Source organism: Pipra filicauda, unplaced genomic scaffold (genome assembly GCF_003945595.2).
Source record: "Pipra filicauda isolate LSUMZ 115617 unplaced genomic scaffold, ASM394559v2 scaffold222_size1277272_pilon, whole genome shotgun sequence".
In the NCBI taxonomy this organism is placed as follows: Eukaryota; Metazoa; Chordata; class Aves; order Passeriformes; family Pipridae; genus Pipra; species Pipra filicauda.
The window spans coordinates 1,038,992-1,062,375 of NW_024104335.1; the positions used below are offsets into that span (position 1 = coordinate 1,038,992).

General features: G+C 38.7%; 1 protein-coding gene across 2 annotated transcripts in view; it reads left to right on the forward strand.

Moving 5' to 3' along the window:
* KCNQ1 (potassium voltage-gated channel subfamily Q member 1) overlaps positions 1-23,384 on the forward strand; it is a 175,552-nt gene that overhangs the window by 67,963 nt on the left and 84,205 nt on the right. For both annotated transcript variants that reach the window (XM_039381428.1, XM_039381429.1), the window contains exons 3-6: positions 18,266-18,392; positions 20,102-20,180; positions 21,113-21,209; positions 21,824-21,964. In XM_039381428.1, coding sequence (XP_039237362.1) covers positions 18,266-18,392; positions 20,102-20,180; positions 21,113-21,209; positions 21,824-21,964 — 444 coding nt within the window. The remainder of the gene's footprint in view (positions 1-18,265; positions 18,393-20,101; positions 20,181-21,112; positions 21,210-21,823; positions 21,965-23,384) is intronic.

The following is a 23,384-nucleotide window of genomic DNA, read 5'->3' on the forward strand; positions in this document are numbered from 1 at the left end:
TGTGCTGATTCAGCACGGCAATGGTGCGTAATATATACAAAATATGAGTGGCTACATATGTCAGATTAAAAAGTAAACAAGCCAGAGTGTGTCCTCCCGTGTGTATTTATAGCTCACTGACATCACCAGGAGCTACATACATCTGAATGCAAATTCAGCCTGTGCAATAAGTGGAGGAAAATGTTCCTAAAGCCAAAGCAGCAGAGACTGCATATCATACATTTCAGTGAACATCACTTGTAATTGTCTTTATACATACCCTACTTACATTGTATATCTAACCTCAGCGATTAGTGCCTGTTAGGTATAAATGTGGTGAAAAGCTGTACCTTTCTGTAGTTGCTTAAGAGTTACAAATAGGCATGACTGAGTAGTTGAAGGACATTGAATTAAACATGCTTGAATTAATAGGATAATGATTGGTGCTCCTCAGAGCTATAAAATAAACACTATCTGAAGCTCTATGCTATGTGGCAAGCAGGTTGAGCCATGGGGTTGCTGGAATTATTCTGAAATGACTCAACTTTGTTTTTAAGTGAGAGAGATAATCCTAAGAAAGCTCTCTACGTAGGCTCCTTGTGCAGTTAACATTTTAAACACCCCTTTGGCTTGTTGTTATGACTTCAAAGATACTCTAAAGCCTTTGTTAAATTGATCATTAACTCTGCAATGTTATAATTAGACATTTGAACTTGGCTGCATTCAAAAAGAAAATGCAAGAATGAAAATCCTGACCAGCATTGTTTCTCTGCAGCTCATCAGCATGGCCAGAGAAGGATTAAAGTTCCATAGGAGTTAAAAAGCAATGGGGATTGAAGGCATTAACCGGCCTTACAGGAGGGATAGGGAGCCATTAATCCACGAAGTTTTTCTTTGAAAGTATGGAGTGAGAATAATGTCAGGAACCTGAAACGGGTTACTGCTGGAGATTTAAATTTAAGCTCATAAACCATTTTGATGGGAATGCTGAGGTCGAAGCGTGAGTTGGGGAAGCCTTAAGTTTCCAGCCCAGCAATTGAACACGTTGCACCAGTCAGTTGTGCCGCCACTGACCTATTCCGAGTCTGCAAAACCAGCGGAGGAAGCGCCGTGAGGCGGCTTTAAACAATAGCAACGAGCCCAAGCAGCGGCTGGGAAGATTGAGGGTTGGATGCTGCAGTTAAAGTTTATGAGGTCTGGGGCTGGGAGAAGCTCGGTCCTACATCTCCCACTTTCTTTCCTCAGTCTCTCCTGATGGAGTCGAGACAACAGCTGGTAGCTACTATAAGCCCGGCTGCAGAGTGGATGGGAAAACCTGTCTCCATAGTAACAGAGCAGGCATTGCATGTGCTGCTCCTGCTCGATCTTGGGAGTAGCTGGCTAAAGACATCTGGTCGGTGTAGCCAATTCTCAAGGGAAATTAGCTCATTTCATCTGATAGTAACCACAGAAACTTTTGAATTGGTTTAATAGTATGATGCTGAACAGGAGATAGAACCAACTGGTTCAGCAGTTTCGAAAGTCAAAGATTATCTAAATACTTTAAGATAAATATTTTTGTAAGTAAGACTATTGCTTGTGCTCATTACCCACCCCCTGCTCTTCCCCATGTTTCTGTCTAATAAGAGGTGATTCTTCAGTGTAGGGTGGGTTTTAGAAGTTTAAAGACAGTTTTCCTCTTTCTAAATATTTATTTCTTTTGCTTTCAGGAGCTCTTTTTATTATACAGTGAACCTTCTAAGCCTTTCATCATAGTGAAGCTCTATGTAGTGTGAGATAATGTCTGTGTTAACATACTATGGCTTGTACTCTAGAAAGTTCACTCCCCACCCCCTAAATCTTTAGTCAATTAACTCAACTGTTTTCAAAAGGAATATTCTGAACAGTTATATAGTTACAAATAAATCTCAAAATAACTGGTGAATACGTGTCAAAGTCTTGAGCTATTTAGCATCAATGAAATAAATTACAGATCATAATTTTGCATACAATACAGGAAAATTCCCAGTTGATTTTTGCAGGACAAATTCTGCTTCCAATATGCAGAAGCTATACTGAGGAGAGGGTGGTTGTGCATGCTGTCGTTTTTTTCCCGTTTACTATAAAATTTATCAGCTCATACTATCTGTGTAATATTTAGAAATTTGGAGGAAACTGAAGAATGGAAACTTTTTTTTCCATTTACACGTTAGGATATCATTGTGTATTTTTTATATGCCAATAAATGAATGTAGTGGATGACAGCTTTTCCGGGAGAATAACGCACGCAGAAAAGTGTCTTTGAAGAGGCCCGGGAGGAATATTCTAGATGTGTGAGGCACAAATAAATGCTTGATCTTCCATCACCCGGCACCCACTACTGACACTCCTGGTTACCAATATGTGAACTCAGTGGGTTGTTGTGACCGTCATGAACTAGAAAATGAAAATGTGTGGACATGTCTGAATTGTATGTCTCCCTTCATGGAAGACCAGCAGAACTGTCAGTCTCTGAGGAGCCCTAGCCTTGATTTCTGTTTGACCATGTGGGGTTGAACGTGAAAAGTGTGTTCAGCTCTACTGGACAACAGGAATAAATGATTATATGGAGAATAAGAGTTGCTAGCTGCCATAGTTCTTAAGAAAGGGCAGGGAGATCTAAAGGTCTTAGCAGAAATCTGAGAAATGTTTATAATAAATGAGGGGGCATGAGCTCCCTAAACCAAGTCAGACAAGTGCAGCAGATGTTCAAGGACCCCAGGTGGGTTATATGGAGGTTAATAAACCAGATGAGCTGCAATCAGTTAATGAAAGAAGTTTAATCAATCTGAGTTGATTGAAAAAGTGACTACCTGATGAATGCATGTACCTTATTGAATGGGGATTCATTGTTTTGCTTTCTCTGCTGAGCTCAGGCTCTAATGAACCAAGGGTTATGTCTCTCTGTGGAGTTATACCATAGAAACTAGGTGTCAGAGTTTCCACACCCCCAAGCTTTTCTTTCCTGCAAAGAAACAGTCACTTAATATGAAGTAGCATGTGGGTGGGTGGTGGTAAAGAGGGCATGGAGGAAGTCTTTCCTGTTTCACTCTTGACTTCATATTGAGTTTCATGGCACATGAACTGTCCTTGAAACTGAAAAATAAACCTCTTGGCTTCATAGTTTAAAATTTCTTTCTGAAAGTGATTTGCATTTAGTAATTTGTTTTTTGGTAAACATAGGCTACAGGAATCAATAAGAAAGATTCTACTTAGAGAAAAATGATATTATTATAGAAAGACTTAGGATGCTAGGGTGCCTTGGGGGTCTTAAGGTAAGTGGTTGTTTGCCTTTCTATGTTTTGTTTGCTTGTTTGTTTTTATGAAGCTGAATGGCTTTGATTGAAACTTGCAATAGTCTTTCTGAAATTGGGTGTTGATAAACATTAGAGAATTCCACCGAGTGTGATTGTTAACATGAAATCTCAGGGTATAAAGAGGGTACTTCTTTTCTGCTGGGCTCCTTACTTTCACAACACTTTCAGGAAGTTTAAATCTCCTCTGATATGCCTGGCCTTCTGATCTGTCCAGATCAATTAGTGGATTTGGGAGTTTTGAGAGGGAAACTGGAGGTAGACAAGGTAATCACATGGACCTCTCTAGAGATATCAGCCCCAAAGTAGAAACTCCCCACAAACATCTCTGTCAGGTGAGAACTGATAGTAAATTTCCTCTGCTCTTTATACCATTGCTCCAAGCTGAGTTCAAAGCAGTTCTTCAAGGCTGACTATGGTTATTTTTTTTTGGAACTTTTAGCTGTCTGTTAGTTAAGTTAGGTAGTATAAGCTAGTCATATAGGCTTTCCCTTCATGGAAAAGGATAGGTACTGCTGAAAGCATAGCTGCTTACATCTTAAGGTGCCTAGGACACTTGATATGGATTTCCCCTTGTATGTCCCTATTTCTCTCCATTAACTATAGAAAAAGGCATGCATTTTTACCCCATTCAAGTACTTGGAGTTTTTACTCTCTATAGAGTCACTTTCTAGCCAAGTAGTTAATACTAATTTAGTTAATTATCAGTATTAAGATTAATGTTGTTTGTATAATTGTTTGGTAGTTATGGACATGCTCGGCAGTACATCACCTGTGGTCACAGAGGTTTGTAACAGTTTATCTGGTGTTTGGAATAGGTACAATTGCATTTTTGATGCCTTGCTGCATGCTGGCTTTTGTTTGTGTTTTCCTTTCATGAAGCATAGCTTGCTGATCAGGTGGCTAGTACTTAGATATGTAGTGTAAGAGTGTAATCTTCCCTTTTCAACAGATAGGTTCAGCTGTGCTTGTTTGTTACAGATAGCAGCTCCCATTGACTTGGATGGGGATATTCAAGAATAAAGTGTTGTAGAGTGAAGAGGTGTCAGAAGTCAGGTCTATCTGATGTAGCATGGGCATCTTAGTGTTAAAGTCTCAGGGTGAAGTCTAATCCAAATGAAACAAAATGTCAGAAGTATTCTTCCTGCCAAAACTCTGAATAGCTTCTTTTATCATTGAGTCCTATGATTGTGTTGGCTCACAGGCAGAGTTGCACAATGTACTGAGCAGCAGTAAGAGGTACAACCTGAGCAAAAGAAGAGCTTCTCTGCTCTCAAAGAGGAATAAGTACTTCAGTGGAGTCCCCTTGAGCCTGAGTTCTGACTGAATTATCTTTGTATTTATTTTAGCAGTAGAACAAGTTGAAGGTTGAAAAAAATCACCCTGCTTTCCCTGCTTTAAAGAGTAAAAAGAACTACACAACATGAAGTTAAAAGGAGCTCCTCAAATGTTGTTAAGGATTCCAAAAGTAGTCTTTAATTGCTGCCAAAGCTAATGCGGCTGAAATTTCTGTGGAAAACATCAGTGCAGTAGTTATTTTATATACAAATAACTCCAGTCTGCAATAGATTCCCCCTACCCAAGCTTGTTCACTCTGTTCTCCATGTTAAAAAAAATGAATCCATGTTTAACACTATGCTTAATATTGAAACAGTCAAAGATGACTTCTCATAGCAATGCTGGAAGTCACACAGTGATAATTACTTGGCATTGTGCTGAGAACTGATTGCTTATTCTACAGCCACCAGTTTGCTACCTTTATAAAGCTAAAAAGTAATTGAATTCAATGAAGAGAGAATCTCACAGCCTGCAAATAATTCAAAAAATGTTTAAAAAGAGTGCATTATAGTGTTGTTCAGAGTAATTTAGCACCTGAGATAAGCAGATTTCATTTCTTTCTAGCATGAAATATTCATTAGTATTACTCAAATTTGTGAAACCACAGATAGTATTATGAGTTTCTATCACTTTTTGAGCACCCTAAAGCATGCTGTTTAAATAGACACAATGTTTCTGGCTTTGACAGTGTGCTGTTTGGGACAAATAATATGGTTCATGATAAGAGAATTGTCTGATGTAACATGATAGGGGCAGATTTCTAATTAGGAAAGCTTTATTGATGGACTTATTAAAAATGTGCATTCATGTCATCAGCTTTGGTATCCCAAGTGCAATAGCTTATAAATATTCAAATACCCAGTTATAGAGCACAGCTTTACCATACTTTCATGTCTAATGGGTTTTCTTTGACCATCCAGCTGATGAGGAAATTGTACACAAAGCAGTCCCTTATGTGCTTTTCTAGTGTAATGTAATTGTTATTAATTACACCCTGAACAAGTACTAGTGATTGACACTTCTGTACAAAGTTAAATATACAATGTGTTGTGTGTTGGGGAAAGGGGAAACACAAGGTTGTCATTAAAGCCATTTTTGGCAGAGCTGGAAATAGGACACAGAACCAAGCATGGCAGGCCCACTTGTTTTATCCACTGAGAGGGAACTCAGCAAAAGGGTGAGTTTGGTTTTACTGCCTTGCTCTCTTCAGCGGAGCAGGACAGGCATTTGACCTTGATTTCCATGTTTTAGCCACTTTTACTGATGCTTTAAGAAAACTGAAAAACTACCTAAACTGAACTGCAGTTTAAGTAACCTCTTCCTCCTGTAAGATCTGTAAGGTTGGCTAAAACCTTTGACATTCGATCATTTCTAGAGGTCTTGGCCACTTGAGATACTGTTTTGTAACTTAAATTCTTTACGTGCACTATTCATGTGTCCGTGGTTGGTGGCTGTGCATCAGGACTCCCTTTTTTCCCCTCCTGCTTAATCGTAGACACGCTGAGAAAACATTGCTTTGAAAGAACGTTGTATAGTGGAAAAAACCTTATCACCTCTCAGTAATGGCGTGATGCAAAGAATGTCACATGTTTCGGTTATTTGTCACATAGAGTAGTGGTTTGCATAGTGGGTTAGTAAATACTAAGGCTGAGTATCTTTAAAGCGAGGAGTCACCTTTCTTTAATGTACCCTTTTGTTTTACTTCTGTTAAGACAACTGGTACAAGTGTCAGTTCTTACTAGTTCCCCTGTTGTTGAACAAATCTTTTTGTGTGGGATGAGCGTTGTTGGTTCCAGTGGGTAATCTTGGCTCTCTGATTTGGCAGTGAGACCTTTGATGTCCAGACTAGGTTTTTTGTGAATATCACATCTAAAAGAATGGGATCTTGAGAGTCTTAAGCAAAACATACTAGAACCAAGTTTTTAAAAGAGTGAGTATTGAAAACTGCAGAGAAGGTATAAAGAGAAGGCTAAAACATTGGATGATCTTTTGACATTAAAAAGAAAAGCCTCAAAACTAAGAAGTTTTTATAATTGTTGACAGAATTCATCTAACTGTGGAATAAGACTGACATTTGCTTTATTACGTAAGGTATTGGGAAAAATTCTTTGGAACTTGGGTTTTCACAAAGATGTGAAATTGCTAGTTTAAGCAACAGTAAATCTCAGATCAAAGAGAAGGGCCTAGGAAATTCAGCTATTCCTAGAAAAAATCCTTCCATGAATCACCTGGAAGTATAGCTCACATAAAGAGCAAATATGCCTCAAGCTTTTGAAAAATGAGCACAATAAGTAATGCAATAATACGAAGTTCTGCTCTACTGCTACCAGTTAGATGACATCCGTTGCCCAATGTTTCAGCACAGAAAAGGCTCATCTGTGTCTCTAAACCATGCTTCTTGTGCCCATCCCTTTAAGTTGCAATTGTTTTTTCCTCTTCAAGTACTGCTCTAAAGAGGGATTCTTCTGGTCAGGTGACTTGCTACATCAGTTGCATGCTAGACTGTGCATTGTCGCAGTGTCTTTAGTTTATTCTTGACATGTCCTAGGCATTTCTTTTACAAGGTTACTCCTTTTCCAAAGTGTTTTGCAGCACAGTGTTACTGAATTCTGCCAAATATCATTTTGTTGGTTTTGTTTTTTTTTTTTTAATTCATTCCATATAATGCCCATTAGTTTCCTGAGGTATTTGATGTCTTGAAGCTCAGACCAGCTGCCACTGAGAAGGGTATGGCTTTTTAAAGTATTTTTTTCTTCCAGCAATGAATAGTGCACTTGTCCTTTATTTGTAAAGGGAGCAGAGGAAAGGTGATAGTGAGGGAAGGGAGTTTCACAGAGCTGGAGTTCTCCTTTCGTAACTTTGAATTCTGCAAAGAGCTGCCTCTGCACCATTTATTTATGTTGGACCCAAAACTGATAGAAACATGAATTCAAGTAAAAATATAAGTCTTTACACATAACGGTAGCTTGGTTAATGGGGTATGTGACTTCAGAGAGATCTGGCTTATATCTTAATTTTGCAAATGTAAGTTTAGTTTGGTCCATTTGGAACATTATCAAAGCTCTAGGGAGAGTTTGCACTGAGTTAATCATGTGCTTTGGTTGTATAAATTAGGTTCCCATTTTGGTATGCTGTAATCCTGATGTGCTGAATGATAGCCACAACTGTTTAATGCTCAGTGATTGGAGCGGGTGCAGGAAATTGGCACCAGCAGGAAGCTACTTGCTTTCAGTATGTGAAATGTATTTGCCACTTAGCTGAAAATGCTGACTTTGTTGCCTTCAGTTACGTTTATTTTGCATGTCAAATAATTCTTCTATCCTCCTTCACAAATTTTAGAGGCAACTGTAAAATGCTGACCGACTGGGCTGTGTACATATGGCATCTGAGAGGTTTTTTATTAGCTTAAACTAGCACATGTGTTTTCCTGTGAGGAGTATTAAGTGCCTGGACTACAGGTTTCGTGTGTGACTGTTTTTGCAGCTGTGTGGAAGAGCGTGATGCGTATTCCCTGGAGCAGGCCTGGGAGGGAGCTCAAGTATGTTGAGGCAAAAGCAGGTTGTGTTTATGGAAGCATCAAACAGAAATATGGCACTTGAACCCTTATCAACACTGAGCCTGATAGTGGCATCTGAGTGGCTGTCACCCAGGTGTGTGAAAGGAATGCACTGCCTCTAACAGCACAGGATTTTGTTTCAGAACTTGATGGCTTTATACTGGAACTCTGTCCTGGCAGTCTGGAAAAAAAAGAAAGTTTTCTCCTTTAGTTATCTAGAGGGGGTTGAAACCAGTCCACTTGAAATTTAGTTCTTGTTAAAACTGTTATTGTAGAGCGTGTTTGTTGCTCAGGCCAGAAGTCTTACTTTTAGAGGATCAATTTTAAAAAGGTGCTGCTTCTAGAAAAAGAGGATATCATGATTATATGTAGAATTACTAATATCCTACTTTTGGTGACCTCTCACTCTTCTGGAAATATCTTACTTCTGGGGCACATATCGCCTCCCAGAGAGTCCCATGCAGCTGAAAACCACATAGAGGAGCAGGAAGACTAGAGCTGAGAAGCCTGAAGCAAGGCTGTCTAGCACACAGTACCATTCTGTAACTCACTTCTTGGAGGGAGGGCTGGGGCCTGGGGAAGGTATTTTGCCTGCACAAGAGAGGTAAGAAGTTAGAATTTCATCAGACAGAGCTTCTCTTCTGTATTGGCTTTTGCAGGAACGAGTTGTTGAAAATAGCCCATAATAGCTCATGGAATTTAGATGTGGGGGCCTCATGATGTCACTGTACATATCCAGCTGTACTTCCGTTCTCAGTGCTACTACCTTGTCTTGGAGCATTCATGTGGGAGAAGATGGCAAGTAGTGAGTTTCTCTGACTTGGAATGGAGCTCAAGACTGCACGTGGTTTTCTCAAAGCTTTGTGAGAAACCTGTAGCTGAATAAGCAAGCTCTGATCTCCCCTGTCTTTTCAGTCTTCTTGACTCCTGCCTACCAAGTGAATGAAGAGGAACATTGCTCTAGCTCACGGGCATGTTTGCTCTTTGTTTGGACTCTGAATAGTGCCCTTAAGTTGAGAAATCTTTGGAAGGTCAGTGTGTCTGTGGGTAAGGTTGAGATGACGTATGATGACAATCTGCAGTGCTGTCAGATCCGAAGGAGTGAGATGCTCAAAGAACTAGAAGAGCTGTGGTTTACTGCAGAGTGGAAATGTAGGTATCTTTGGTCAATTGGTGACTGCAGAGGGGGAGAAAAAACAGCAAAAACTGGAAGATTAATTTCATTAAAACTTATTTTCTTACAGTCTTTGTTTTGCAAGTTTCTGGAGAGAAAAATGTGGATCCTGTATTTTCTACTTGATAATAAAAAAGTTTTTCCTTTCATGTCTTAAATCTACAGATTGTTCTGAAGACATACATCTTGTGTTTAAAAACTCTATACATTAAAAAGAAAAAAAAGCCACTAAAATTTAAACACGAGATGAAACCTTGCTGCAGTTAGTGTAAAATATGACTGTTGAAAAAGACCATTTTTCTAATAAAATAAAAAGAGATGAGTGGGGAGGAAAAATGAATATTATATTTTTCACTTTTCAAAACCACTGGAACAAAAAACATTTTTTCATCAATGCTCTTTCTGTTTTAAAATGTGTTGTTACTTCCTGACTATCATAATGTGTCCTCAAAAAAAAAGAAGTACATTAATAGGTCTGAAACCACTAGATTTCAAGTGTTACTGTTGTCAAGTTGTATAGTAGGTGACCAGAACTTACCATTACATCTTAAAAATGCCATCCACCCTTACATTCCCATTTAAATATACTGCAGGTTAAGCTGGGGAGATCACGGCCAGATTATTCCTTTTGTGTGGCTCTGCTTACAGATAAGAGATATTGTGCAATCTTTATTTTCTCTCAGAAAGAAGTAGTGTTGTAAAGGGACAGTCTAAGGGTATAGAAGATACAGTTTGCTGGATGACACAATAGCTTTTATTGTGCTTCATTTGTAGCTGGAAAACAACAGGCATACAGTCTCTTTCTGAGGTCCCTCAATAAATTCCATGTTAGCTGTGGAGCAAAGGGAAGGCTTATAAAATGCTTGGTGTAGGACATGGTGGATATGAAGTGGCTTTTTAAAAAAGGAGCGAGGAAGCTTATTTAATAAAAAGCATGCAACAGATACTTGGCAAGGTAAAAATACTCAGATCAAGGAAAGTAGCCACTGTGTAAATAGTGTTATTATGAGAAGTTCTCTATAACATAAAAATACAGACTGCTTGGCTTACACTGATTTTTTTTTTTTAATAGTCTGTGGTAGTTCCTTTCTTCTCATATTAGCGTATTGTATGTACTAATGAATGAGTTTGCATCTTTGTGAGCAGTGTGTATGTGTGACTCATCTTAAGTGTAGGTGAATATTTTCCTTGAATTCAGTGAGATATAAAATTAAGCATATGCAGCACTGGGTAGAAGCCAGAGGATTTTTGCTTTGAAGGAGAGAGTCGTGAATGAATTCCTTCTAGAGACTTTTATGAAGCCCTGAATGAGAGGTTCATTAAATAAACAGAAAGGAATAGGGATTTTTAATCACTTTTGCATCAATGTTAGCATGTTGACACTTCCTTTCTCTTGCCAAATACTTTGAGTTTGAAGCCTAGTTCTTGAGCATACTTTGTGATGGGGGAGAACTCCACACTAAAAGCAGTGCCATAAACTAAATGTGCAAACCCAGCTTAATTCACGTCTGTAAATTCCTGGTGGATATCATCAGCACCTAAGTTCAAAAGCTAAAGACAACTGCGTTATGAAGAGACTTGTGCAGGGGTGATGGTGTGGAAAGTTGTTCTAGTGCAGCCATGCTCGATGACTGTGCCTTCACGTGCAAAGTTACACCACTGACATCTGAGGCCTTTTAAGGCTGGTGGAAAAATTTCAACTGCCAGCATTTGGATTTGGCTGAAACCTCTAGTGAGAAGAGAGCTAAGGAAATCAATGAAAGGCTTTTTAAATGCACCTAAGGGAGTTAGGTGCCTGGCTCCTATTGAGATTCAATCAGATTTACTTGCTTGGAACCTTTGGAAAAATCTCGACCTAAAATTGCAGGTCTGCGATATTCTTTAACAGTTCCACTGCAATTGTTCTGTGCTCTCACACTGATTAAGGGAAAATAGAAATGCTTCAGTACAAATAACTGTTCTAACTGTTTCCTAGTAAGAATCCCTTTTTTTCAGAGCATGAACACTTATGGAAACATTATTTTGTCTTAATAAAAAACATTAATAAGGGAACTTTAATGATGTCCAGTAACTTCTTGGGATTAATTAGGGGCCTCTGAAGATAGAAATGTAATACAGATACCATGTTTTTTGTTTTCTGTTGCCTGTTTAATCATTTGGTGCCAAATATGCTAGATAAAGAATTTTAGCAAATGATACTTAAACTTTTTGAGAGAAACACCAAGTGGTCTGGCTTTAAACTTTTTTTAGGAATTTACCATGATTTGTCTTCCTTTGAAAAGATGTAATTTACAAGATCTTTGGAAGTGAAGAGATTAAGTAGGGGGAGAAAAATCCTCAGTCCTTAATAGCGCTTCTGGGACTTGCTGTTGCTCGGTAAGTGTTTAGATATATGAGAAACCATTTGTCTTTTTATTTTTGGTCTGTACTTCATCCAGTTGGGATTTTTACTTTATTGAGCTGGTGCCTGTTTCTATCTGTTTTCCTAGGCCATCTGATTTTGCTGTTCTATGTATCTTAGAAAGCACAGTACAGCTTTCAGGAAAAAATCCTTCCTTTCTCAACAGAACAAAGAGGGGCCTCTCTATACAAAATAGGTGAGATTAGAAGAAACAGTTGCCTTTACTGCTGTTAATTTGCATATCCTGCTCGAGCTATACAGAAGTGCTGTCTGAAGCATTTTGCAAGCCCTCATTTGTCAGGTGAACAGTGTGCTGAGAAGTGGGCTCCACCTCTCTCTGAACTACTGTGTAGCCTGTAGTGGTTCAGTTTTTGCATGCTGCCCTTTCACTGTAAATGCAACCAATTGCCACAAAGATGATCGGAGGGCTGGAGCACCTCTCCTATGAAGACAGCCTGAGAGAGCTGGGATTGTTCAGCCTGGAGAAGAGAGGGCTCAAGAGACACCTTATGGCACCTTCCAGTACCTGAGAGGGGCTACAAGAAAACTGGAGAGGGACATTTTACAAGGACATGTAGTGACAGGGCAAGGGGGAATGGCTTAAACTTAAAGAGGGCGGGTTTAGATTAGATATCAGGGAGAAATTGTTTACTGCAAGGGTGGTGAGACACTGGCACAGGTTGCCCAGAGCAGTTGTGGATTCCTTATCTATAGAAGTGTTCAAGGCTAGGTTGGATGGGGCTTTGAGCAACCTGGTCTAGTGGAAGGTTCCCTGCTCATGGCAGGGGGTTTGGAGCTAGATGATCTTTAAGGTTGCTTCCAACCCAAACTGTTCTATGAGTCTGTAATTGTTTTACGTGAAAAATATGTTCCTGCTTTTTTTGACCTTTGAGAAGTAGAGATATGCTTCATCCCTCCCTGCTTGTGAAGATGCTTAGCCTGTTTATTGCCCAGTCCAACTACACAGCCCTTGACTGATGGCAGGTGTCCCATCTGTCACTTTACCATCAGCAGATCTACTGTCCCCTCTCTTGGCTCATTCAGAGACCTTTTCATGACTTGTGAAAAAAACTTGGGTGCAGTGTGCTCATTCCACTACTGCTACCTGAGACTGTGAGGAGGTTACTGTTCCACTTTATTGATGGTCCATATTCCACTAGCTCTGTAGCAGTGATCTTCCACTGCCTTGCCTAAAAAATAGGTTCAGTGCAAACAGTGCCATGGGAATCTTTTAGCCGAGGTAATGCTGGTTGGCATGAAATCCCTATATAAGATACATGAGAGATTATTTCATTGTTTAAAGGAATTCATGAGAATTTTATCATCTTTGAAACTGCAATCTTAAAAAAGCCAGATTTGACAGAAACATGGGAATAATGTTATTTATCTTTCCAGTGAGAATAATGTAATAGACCTTCTGATTTGGCAGAGATGGATAGGAGTTGTACTTCCAATAAAATATTGGGGTGGGAGGAAATTCTTACAGTACAAGAAGCATGTGTTTATGTGTCTTTAAAGTGTCCCTCTCACCAATGCCTCTTTTTTTCCTGTGCTTGTCATTTTTCTTTCCTCTTAAGACAGACACCTCTATGGCAAATGCAATAAACTGTATGTCATCTTCAACAGCCAATCAGAACAACATAGTGGTATGCTTTGCCTCCTTGCTGCTAAAATATGTATTTTACTCTCTTGCTTTTATGGAGTTCATTCAAAAAAGTCTAGACTTGGAGTAAAGGCATTCCTGTTCATAACAGATTTCAGATGACCTCATCTAGTCCTCCCACATCAAACAGTTGCATGAATGTCTGTGATGCTCCATGATCAGTTACAGCTTTGGGGTCTACAGGCAGAGCCTTAGGCAATATATTCTCTATGCAGATGCTTTCTCAGCCTTCAGAGACAATTAATTTATCTGTAAATAGCTGTTGTTATGGTATCATGATCCATTTAATGTCAGTTTTGTTGTGGTTTTTTTCTTCCCTCAAGCTATTAATCTGTCTAATTGCTTAAAAACATCTCTTCAGCTAAGTTTCAGGACTCTGTCCTTCCTTTTGGAGTTGCTACTGTACTTTATTTCACAGTGCAGATGTTGGATGCCTCCCAGCATTGTAGCTCTTCCAATCCAGTGGAGGTTGAGTAGTATAGGAAGGGCTTTTCATGATGCATTTTTTAGCAAAATACTCTGGGAACTGTGGAGGTATGGGCCGTAATAACAGATAATATGGTATATTTGTCAGGGAATTGTGTTTTTAGTGATCCTGCCTAAGGGGCTTCATCAGATGATGAGAGCTGTACTGTAGCCAGGTGATTAAGTTATGCCATATCTTTCTTGGGCTAGGGGTTCTGCTGGCTCTTTCATTATACTTGAAGCAATTTTCAGGGCTGTTCACGTAGTACCTGATCAGCTCAAAGGAACTTCTGTTTCCATGTTAGAACTGTGAAGTTAGTAGTGAGACGCACTGAAAAAAATCCGTCATGAGACTTCTGAAGTGTATTCCACATGCTGACCCCACTCCTGCACCAATGCATAAGTGAGGACTCCAGCTCCTTTACTGGTCTTTATGAGAAATAGTTCGTTCCCTGGCATCTGCTAAATGGCTACCTGGAGATCTATTGTAGTTTCACCAAGCACTGTACCTCAGTAGAACTGCCCAAAGCTTTTATACTCATCTTGTCTACCTGTTCCTTTTCATTGAAATGGTTGTGTGTTTACATGCAAGAAGTTGTTGGTGGCTGGAGACATACTGACACTGATAGAGTTCTTCAAGAAAGTGATCTGCATGTGTATTTCGTGTTCATCCTCTCTATCTTTTCATTCAGGGTTAATCTGGTACTTGGCTGTGTTGGGATTATGTGCTGAGGAGGCCTGAAAATGGCACTAAGCATATGCCTTGGCTGAGCAGGAAGGATGGCGGAAGTGAGGGTACCATGTACAAATCAATAATTAAAAGGAAAAAAAGTATCTTCTATTAAGTAAGATGGGCCCTGTATGCCCATCTATGTACATGACTGTCATATCTTAGAGGGCTCTTTGTACCTCGGTGTTGTGTTTCTGGTTTCACCTTTTACAAAGGAGATCTTAATTAAGTTACATAGGGTTGAATGGGTCCTTGGACAGTATAGTTCCTGTGTGTATATAATTTTAACCAAGAAAACCCCTTCACTGAGCTTTGATTACCATGCTCACTAGTGTTTTGCAAGCAGTTATTTTCCTCTGTATTTTAATTTTCCCGTGTCCTAAATGTTGCTTTGTTTTTTATGTCACTCATTCTCTACATCCGCTGTGTCCTCTCAACACTTCGTCTTTCTGTTTTCATATATCAGCTTTTTGAAACCTCATTTCATTCTAGCTGACTCATTGCAAGAAACACAAGGGTTTATACAGTGCACTTGGTAGGTAGGTGTTAGACAGGCAATTAGGAGAAAATATTGAAGAAACAGTGGACCAAATTAATCTGTAGTACAGCTCAGATTCGCTGAAATTCTCAGTTTTGAGGTATTGCTGCTCAATTAGCACTGATTGCCACCAGCATAAGTGAACTAAGGATCAGGTTGACATCCTTCTGGTGTATGTAGGCTTCATGGTAAGCTGTTAATTAGGAAAATACAGGCAATATTTTATTAGCTCAGGAAGGCATAATTTTCTAATATACTTTTTTCTTGTTGTCTGCAAGTTTCTGACCACTAATGTAAGCGTGTGCAGACAGAAATTCATCAGCCTCCCCCATCCCCAGGAGACTACTTATTAGCTTTATGCAACACAAGATATTAAAAACACTTTTGTCTGTCACACAGCCACGGGCAGGGGAGGGGGAATTTGCCAGTTGCTAATGGATACCTGGAGTTTTTGTGTATGACCATGAAGAACAGCTCGTGCACTTTCACCCCCGATGTTCCCTGAATAACTTGGGTCTCATTTAGGTCAATAAGCCTTTATCAAAACGTCAGGAGTGAAAAATGTGTCTTGGTGTAAGCCGACTGGTCGTTCCCTCCAGTCACCGGAGTCTATAGGACAATCAATGTTCTCTAAGCTTGTCTGCGTGTCACGCAAAGAGCTGGATGACAGTAACCATTGACTGCGTGTCTGTCGCATTGTCTTTGGGACAGCCCCCATTTGCATACTTGCCGGTGTGCCTGTCATCCAATGAACCATGGAGGGCCTTTAAAAAACATACGCGCACAACTCCGATGCAAATTTCCTACGCAGAGAATACGTGCTCCTTTAAAGCACAATCCAGGCTTTCACTTTCTACCTTCGTGCTATAAAACTGAAACTGTGATCCTGACAAGGCCGTGGTGCCTGGTCAGAGTGCTGTTTGTGGTTCCATTGTGCTAAAACATTTAACTTTTCTCTGGGTTTTGCTTTGCCTACCAAGATAATTTTTTCTTGTTATTTTGCTTTTGGGGATATCTGAACAGTATCTGTGCTATCACATATGTGATGTGAAGCCATACATCCCTTCCTCAGATGAGTTATTTTGAATGAAGGACAGTTTTTGCTCCATATATGGTTGGTATTGTCTTTTGTTAACGTTAGCGTTTCCTCCATAGTGGTGGTGAAAGGAGACGTACTAGCTGTCTGCATACAGAAGAGCACTTGGATATTAGGGTTTATTGACCAGGTCTGTGAAAGGAATACAATCACTTGATCGGAAGAGATTGCCTCTGGTGCTTATTTTCTGTGACAATTCAACAGCACCTCATATCAAGCAGAACTCATAATTTTGCCATTCACTGGTGGTTCATAAATGACATTAGACTGGACAAAGGGAGAGTTTCATTGCATTTGAAGCTTCTGTTGTAAGACACAGACTTTCCTTAAAGGATCTGCTCCAGATGCTATTTCTTAAGATTTATGTTGTTCATTATGTTTTTATTTTATTAAAAAAATTAATGATAATCCAATTGAAAAAAAAAAGGTGAAAGGTTCTGTTGGATTCTTTCAGAAGAAAGTTGTAGAAGAGATTCTTGGCTGGGTCAAAGGATCTGAGCTTCATGTTTATTACAATCAGTGATCTGGATAGTTTCATTATATCTTAAAAATCTAACTTGATTACAAGTGGCTATAAACAATTATGGTAGCTGTTCTACTGCATCTGACAGCTTGCATAGATTATGAGATTGTCAAAACCAAGGGAAAGAGTCCTGGCTCATGTTCTGCTAGCTTTTCTGAAAGTGTCACAGAGTTGAACTTCAACAAATTAGGGCTCAATATTCAGGGCAATGTCCCCTGCATTTTTGAAGCTGATCATATGATTCCCATTCATCTTGACTGGACTAAGGTTGTGTTCTGGTTATTTCAGTTAGTTTAGAAAATAATTCTAGGTACCATCTTGAGTCTCGTTTGAAAATCTGTTACGCCAGCAGTGTAACCTGCAGAAGCGTGAGGGGGCTGGACAAGATGTTTAGCAGGACATTGTCTTCTCTGCAGTTGCTCCTTGTATGAAATCACACTTTGAAATAAGCAGTTCACTCTCTTAATCTGCATTAACATATGTAACTGTGATATTTTGAGATTGGTTTCTCAGCTGTAGTCTTTCTTTATGCCATGTGTTTTGTGTTTTCAGTTACAGGCCACTCTTACCATTTCAATAAATAGATTTTGTTGCTGGCTCTGGTAGAGAATGTGACTAGTTATTAATCGAGTTAGCCAATAAGGAAGTATTGCAGCTCCCTGATACTCAGGGAAACTATGCTGAGTATGCCATGCTCATCTGGTCTGTAGAAAATCAAGGTTTATCGGCACATTGACCATGTTCCAAATAGGACATAACCTATTTGGTGATTTGTCTAATCACCAAGAATATCAGATGTCTTTGACATCTATCACTTTGCAGGCATTTCCGAAGTCATACCTTAGCTTGTGGTTTACAAGTAGCTTGATACCAGCCATGCTTCAGGACTAAGATCTCTGTTTCTGATAAAGTCCCTAAACATTGGCAAGAGGATGGGAAAGGTGTTCTAGAAATCTCACTATATTTTCAGTGCACACGGAGACTGACATATTGGTGCTGGGTACTAGAAATCTTTTTTCAATCCATGCGAGATTAAAGGAAGACTGAAAAAGTATAAATAAGGTGGTTAAACTGATCTGGTAAATGGAATGTGAAGCACAGCTCTTCCCAAAATGAAATAAGCTAGCAAAAAAATCTTCTAAATACAGACTGTGCTTGTTTTTTTTGGCTCAGTCAGGAAACCTTTTGTTTGATTTAGACCAAGTGAATTGCACAGAATAGTTTTCAGTTTTAGTACGTGTAGACAAGCCAAACTGCATGTGATCAAAGTATTTAAATTTGCTCTTAATATTTTCTTTCTTTACTCTTACAGGTTTTTCGATATTACTTTAGATCACTTTGGTATGGTTGACATATTTGTCACCTTCCTAATTTTACGTTTTATTTAGCATGTCCTAATACATTCTGAAAAGAGATGAAAGACATAAGTACAGTAGAGAATTAACCTAGTTCCCTGTCTGTTTCTTTTAGGAAATTGTGTTAGTGGTATTCTTTGGAACAGAGTATGTGGTTCGGCTATGGTCAGCAGGATGCCGCAGTAAATATGTTGGAATATGGGGAAGGCTTCGTTTTGCTAGGAAACCTATTTCAATCATTGGTGAGTATGCACAGCTTGCAAAGTTGATGTAAACAATGAGTAAAACTTGCCCTGAAAGGTTTTAGAAGTTGGATTTCTGCAGTAGTTGAAGCCAAGTTAGAGCAAGAGCTCTTGTCATTAGCATGAATGTAGATCTGAATTTCCCTTCAGGAATTCATGGCACTGTCGAGAACAAACGTAGCTTGGTTTGTTTTCCCAGAAGAGCAGAGTGTTTTCTTTTCACAAGTGATCTGAAGCTTTGCCAGGAATAAGTCTTGGCCATGGTCCTGTCTCCTGTGACCTCAGGATCCCAGACACTGCACAAGAGCTACAATTGTATTTTTTAAAGATACTGAACAACCTTTCCTCCCTCTTGCCCCTGCAGCCGTTTGAGTAACTTATTATGAGTTTATTTTGCACTCTAATTGAGCTGTTTACTGCATGGTAGAGCACAATAGATGCACTGTAGTTACTCTGTGTATCAATTGAATTAAAATATGGTTTTCAGGGATACATTTGGAGCTGGACACCTGACTTTTCTTGGTATTCACCTCAGTTGGCTTCCCAAAATGATTTCAGTGTTCTTGGAAATTACATCCCTATATTCCAATTATGCAACGAATGATTATTTTTTTTAGAATGTTTGCCATTCACTTAAAAATTTCCCTGAAAGAAACACAATAATTCAAAATCAATCTATATTTTGTTAGCCAGTATTGAGAGAAGTATGTAAAGACTCTTGCCCTAAAGTACTTAAAATATAAATGGACTAAATAAACCAGATTTTGGAAGAGGAGTATTGTTATAGAAGAATAGTAATTCTTGATCGGTGACATAGTTATTTCAACTACTTGGAAACATTATTTGTTGTTTAGTACAGGATACAGGTTTTCATAAACTATCTACAATTTTGCTAAATATAAATTACAAAATTTTGTACCTGGGTATTTTTAAAATCATAAAATAATTCAGTTTAGTTTCTCTGTGTATCCGTCCATACATATATAAAAATAACAACTGTATCTCAGGTGTGACTGCAACTCTAAAAAGCCTTTGACTGTATCTTTGCACTCTGAACACAGTCCATTTCTCCTTAGACCTAGAACACCATGAGTTCTGAAACATTATCCAATTTAATTCAGTCTGGAAAGCAAAACATAGTTCCACTTTCCCAGCTAGAGATCAAGAGCTATTTAATTCTCCAAAATACAAAGTTCCTATCCAAAATTAACTAGGCCTGAAGCACAGAGATTTACAGTACGGTCCTGACTGACTTAAACTAAATTAGACTTATGCACTGATTCTGATTTTTCTCTCCCTTTTAGACCTGGAGAGATGAAATGCTAGTGAGGCAGTTTTCTTATATACAAAAATCCCAAGTCTCTGTCAGTGAAAATACTGTCTAACACAGAAAAGAAAATAAAACACATGGAAGAGAGAATAGGTAGAAACTGCTGAAATTCCTCCTGCTAATAGGGATTGCAGACTGCATTAGAGTAACTCTTAATTCATCTAGACTGTGGCCACCTTAGACCCGTCCCAGTAAAATTTTTCTGTCATATCTCAAAATTATATTTTCTTTACATGGTACAATAGAGATCTCTTGGTATATGATTAGGAGTGATTGTTCAATTTGTTAAAGTAATATTGGAATTGGTTCTAGTAACATCCTTGCAGAAATATTGCAAGATGCTACTAACTAATTTTTTCAATTGACTTTTATTTTCCAGATTTAATTGTTGTTGTTGCTTCCATGATAGTTCTTTGTGTGGGCTCTAAAGGTCAAGTCTTTGCAACCTCAGCTATCAGGTAATTATAAGCAATAAAAGAAATTAGTGCTATCTGAGTAAGGTGGGGTTCTTTTTTTTTACCTCCTGCTTCAGTTCTTGCAGGAGAAAACAAATCTCTGGTCAGTGTCCTGTAACAGAGCAGATCACCAGTCATGTACAGGTGTGAAACAATGATCCCACTAAGTGCAGAGAAAATAAAATCTTGTTGTAATGCATTTATGACTGGTGGGGGCAGAGATGCACATACCCCTGCCCCCTTTCCCCGCCAAGTTGGGTTCTACCCAAATCCTGGTTTAGTTTTGTGGCTCAGTTTTATAGCAACCCTTTCGTGCTTCATATCTCTGATGTCTTCAAGCTACCTCTTCATAAAATGCCTGGGATTAGTGGTTGTGAATTCCTGAATCCACCCTGTGCTCGGGAAGGTCACATCACTTGGTTTTCTTGAACAATAAAGTACATGGCACTGTACTGTGCTCTGCACATTAGCTGCAGGAACACCCAAGGATTGCAGTGACTCCCATAAAGGGTATTTTAAAATATTATTGGACTCTCTGGTTCAAATTGCTTATGAAATTCCTCAAAGGTAAGGAAATCAGCTCTTTAATTAGCTGATTCTGCATGTTGTTTCCCATCCTGGTAAGCAGGTCAAATATGCATTGATGAATGATTTCTAGAGCATTCTCAGTTTGTGTCCAAAATCCTGAATCCTTGAGTTATCCTTACTAGCCTTATGTAGAAAGGTCAGTCCTTCCCTTGCACAATCTTTCCCGGCTGTCTTCGTAACAAACAAGATGAAAGATCAGTGAATGGAGTGAAACGAGACAGGCTGCCAAGTCTAACATAAAATACTATATGTCTCTTAAAATGGTCCTTTGGAAGACACAGACTTCCCCTCTCTATTTCTTCTCTAGCATCTTTAGTGTCTTCATTAATTCTAAAATTTTGTTCCAGGGGCATCCGTTTTCTGCAGATTTTACGAATGCTACATGTTGATCGTCAGGGGGGCACGTGGAGGCTGCTGGGATCAGTGGTGTTCATACACAGACAGGTATGAACAGGTATTGATCAGGCTGAGGAATGACACAGTTGATGCAAATGTCCTTAGATTCAGAATGACCTATATACAGATACGCTGATGATGTCAGTTATACTTAATATAGTTGGTTATACTTTATTTTAACCAAGTATGGTTGTTCTGCCTTGTTCAAGGGGAAAAAAATTCCTAAAATATTCACTGACTTGGGCAGATTTTGACTTGTAGTTGGCTATAACAACAGAAAATGACACTTGTGAAAACTAGTCTGAATATTTCTTAGAATATGTATCTAAATTCCGAAGTTGTTTTGAATCTGGCATTGTTTGAAAAAGTTATCCAAGTACTTTTTGGGGACCAGAAGTGGTTTGGTGCTTGTGAAGAGGTTGTTTTGACTGCCTGTTGGCAATGCATATGCTGGGCTAAATCATCAGCTGTGCTGTAAATACTTTCAATGTTGAGCTCAGTGGATTTTTGTTAAAAATTGCCCAGCCAACAGTCACTGTCAATGTTTATCAATTGCTGAAATTGCATTCTTCTCTTCCAATTATCTTTTATAACCCATTGGTGTTAGGTAATTTAAGCATCTCAATGATGTCATAATGCCATTATTTTTATTCTCTTTGCAGGAACTGATAACTACTCTCTACATTGGATTTCTGGGCCTGATTTTTTCCTCTTATTTTGTATACCTGGCCGAGAAAGATGCCGTAAATGATTCTGGAGAAACAGAGTTTGGCAGCTATGCAGATGCCCTGTGGTGGGGAGTAGTAAGTATAGCAATTTCACATGTGCTGAAAGTGGTTAACATTGTCCAGTGTGGAGTAAAATTCAAGCAAGTGTGGAGTAAAATTCAAGCAAGTGTGGAGTAAGAACATCACTTTGAAATGGCTTCTTACTGCTTCAATACGCTTTCTGGTTTTGTAATTCTGTGAAACTATGAAAATACTGTAGATGATCAGGAGTTTCATTTGGTGTTTGTAGTCTTATGAGATCCAAAATGATCAAATTATGTATCAAAAATTTAGAAACATGCGTTCTATTTTTTATCCTCTCTTCCCTACTGTTACAGTGATTACTTCTTGCTACCTTTCTCATGGTAGTGTTCGACTGTCTAAGATGGTAAGTCTTCCTAAATCACAGTTGGGGTTTTTCTGGGGGGTCGTGTTTAGGCTTTCTTTTTCCCGTCTTTGTTGTTGTTTGTTTTTTTTTTCCCCTAAAGCAGATATCTATGTTTTGCAATTTGATCTGTGACGGTAATTCCCAGTTCATTAAGGGACTAATTCCAGAGCAAGAAGCATCTAAGATACTTGGGAAATCCAGTTACAGGAGGACTCTTCTAAAGTGTTTATATTGCTTTGGAAGCCACATAGTATCCTTATTTGGCATTTGCCTGTGCTGTATCCACGCACCATCTTGTTTAGAGAGTTCTTTGGTTTCTCTGAGGTGCTGCCACACTTTGGTGTAGATGTATTTTTAGCTCTGCTAATAAAGTTCTACTTTCTTGATGTTGCTAGTGGCAGTTGTCTCTCTGTTTTCATTTATTATGTGTACTCACTATAGTGAGGCAGCTCTACTCTGGGATTATATTTTTGTCAACATTTTAATTTTGTTTCTTCTGCAATAGTAACAATTCCCTCTTTTTATTTTCTCACATGATACACACATACTGGGTTGGCTGTTTTGTTCTGGGATTTCCTGTCTGTAATTGTTTCCCTTTCCTTTTCATAGTACAGTTCAAAGAAAGGTACTTTCTGGAAGCTGTTTTTCGTTATCATTAGCATTCAAGCAATGACTTGTTTTTGTCTGCTTTAATTCTATTACCTTAATAAAACAAACCATCATCATTTTAAGTGCTACAGATCTTTAAAATGCATAGGCATCACTAATGATACTATGCTTGCATTTTCAAAATGTGCTGTTCTTCTAGAGCTTTTTCTGTGTTGCTTTAAATCAAAAGGCATTGTTTTCCTTTATTTTTTTTTGTTAAAAATAAGACTATAATAAGTCATATGTACAAGAATGATAGGGCTAACACCTCTGTTTCACTAATTAAAAAAAATATATATATAAGAATATATATTAAGAAATATTTTTAATAAAGTTCTGTGCGTCTGTGCTAATATAGTCTTCTCTCTACAAACAGTACCACTTACTGTTTCAGGATCTATTGATGAGCAAGTCCTGGTG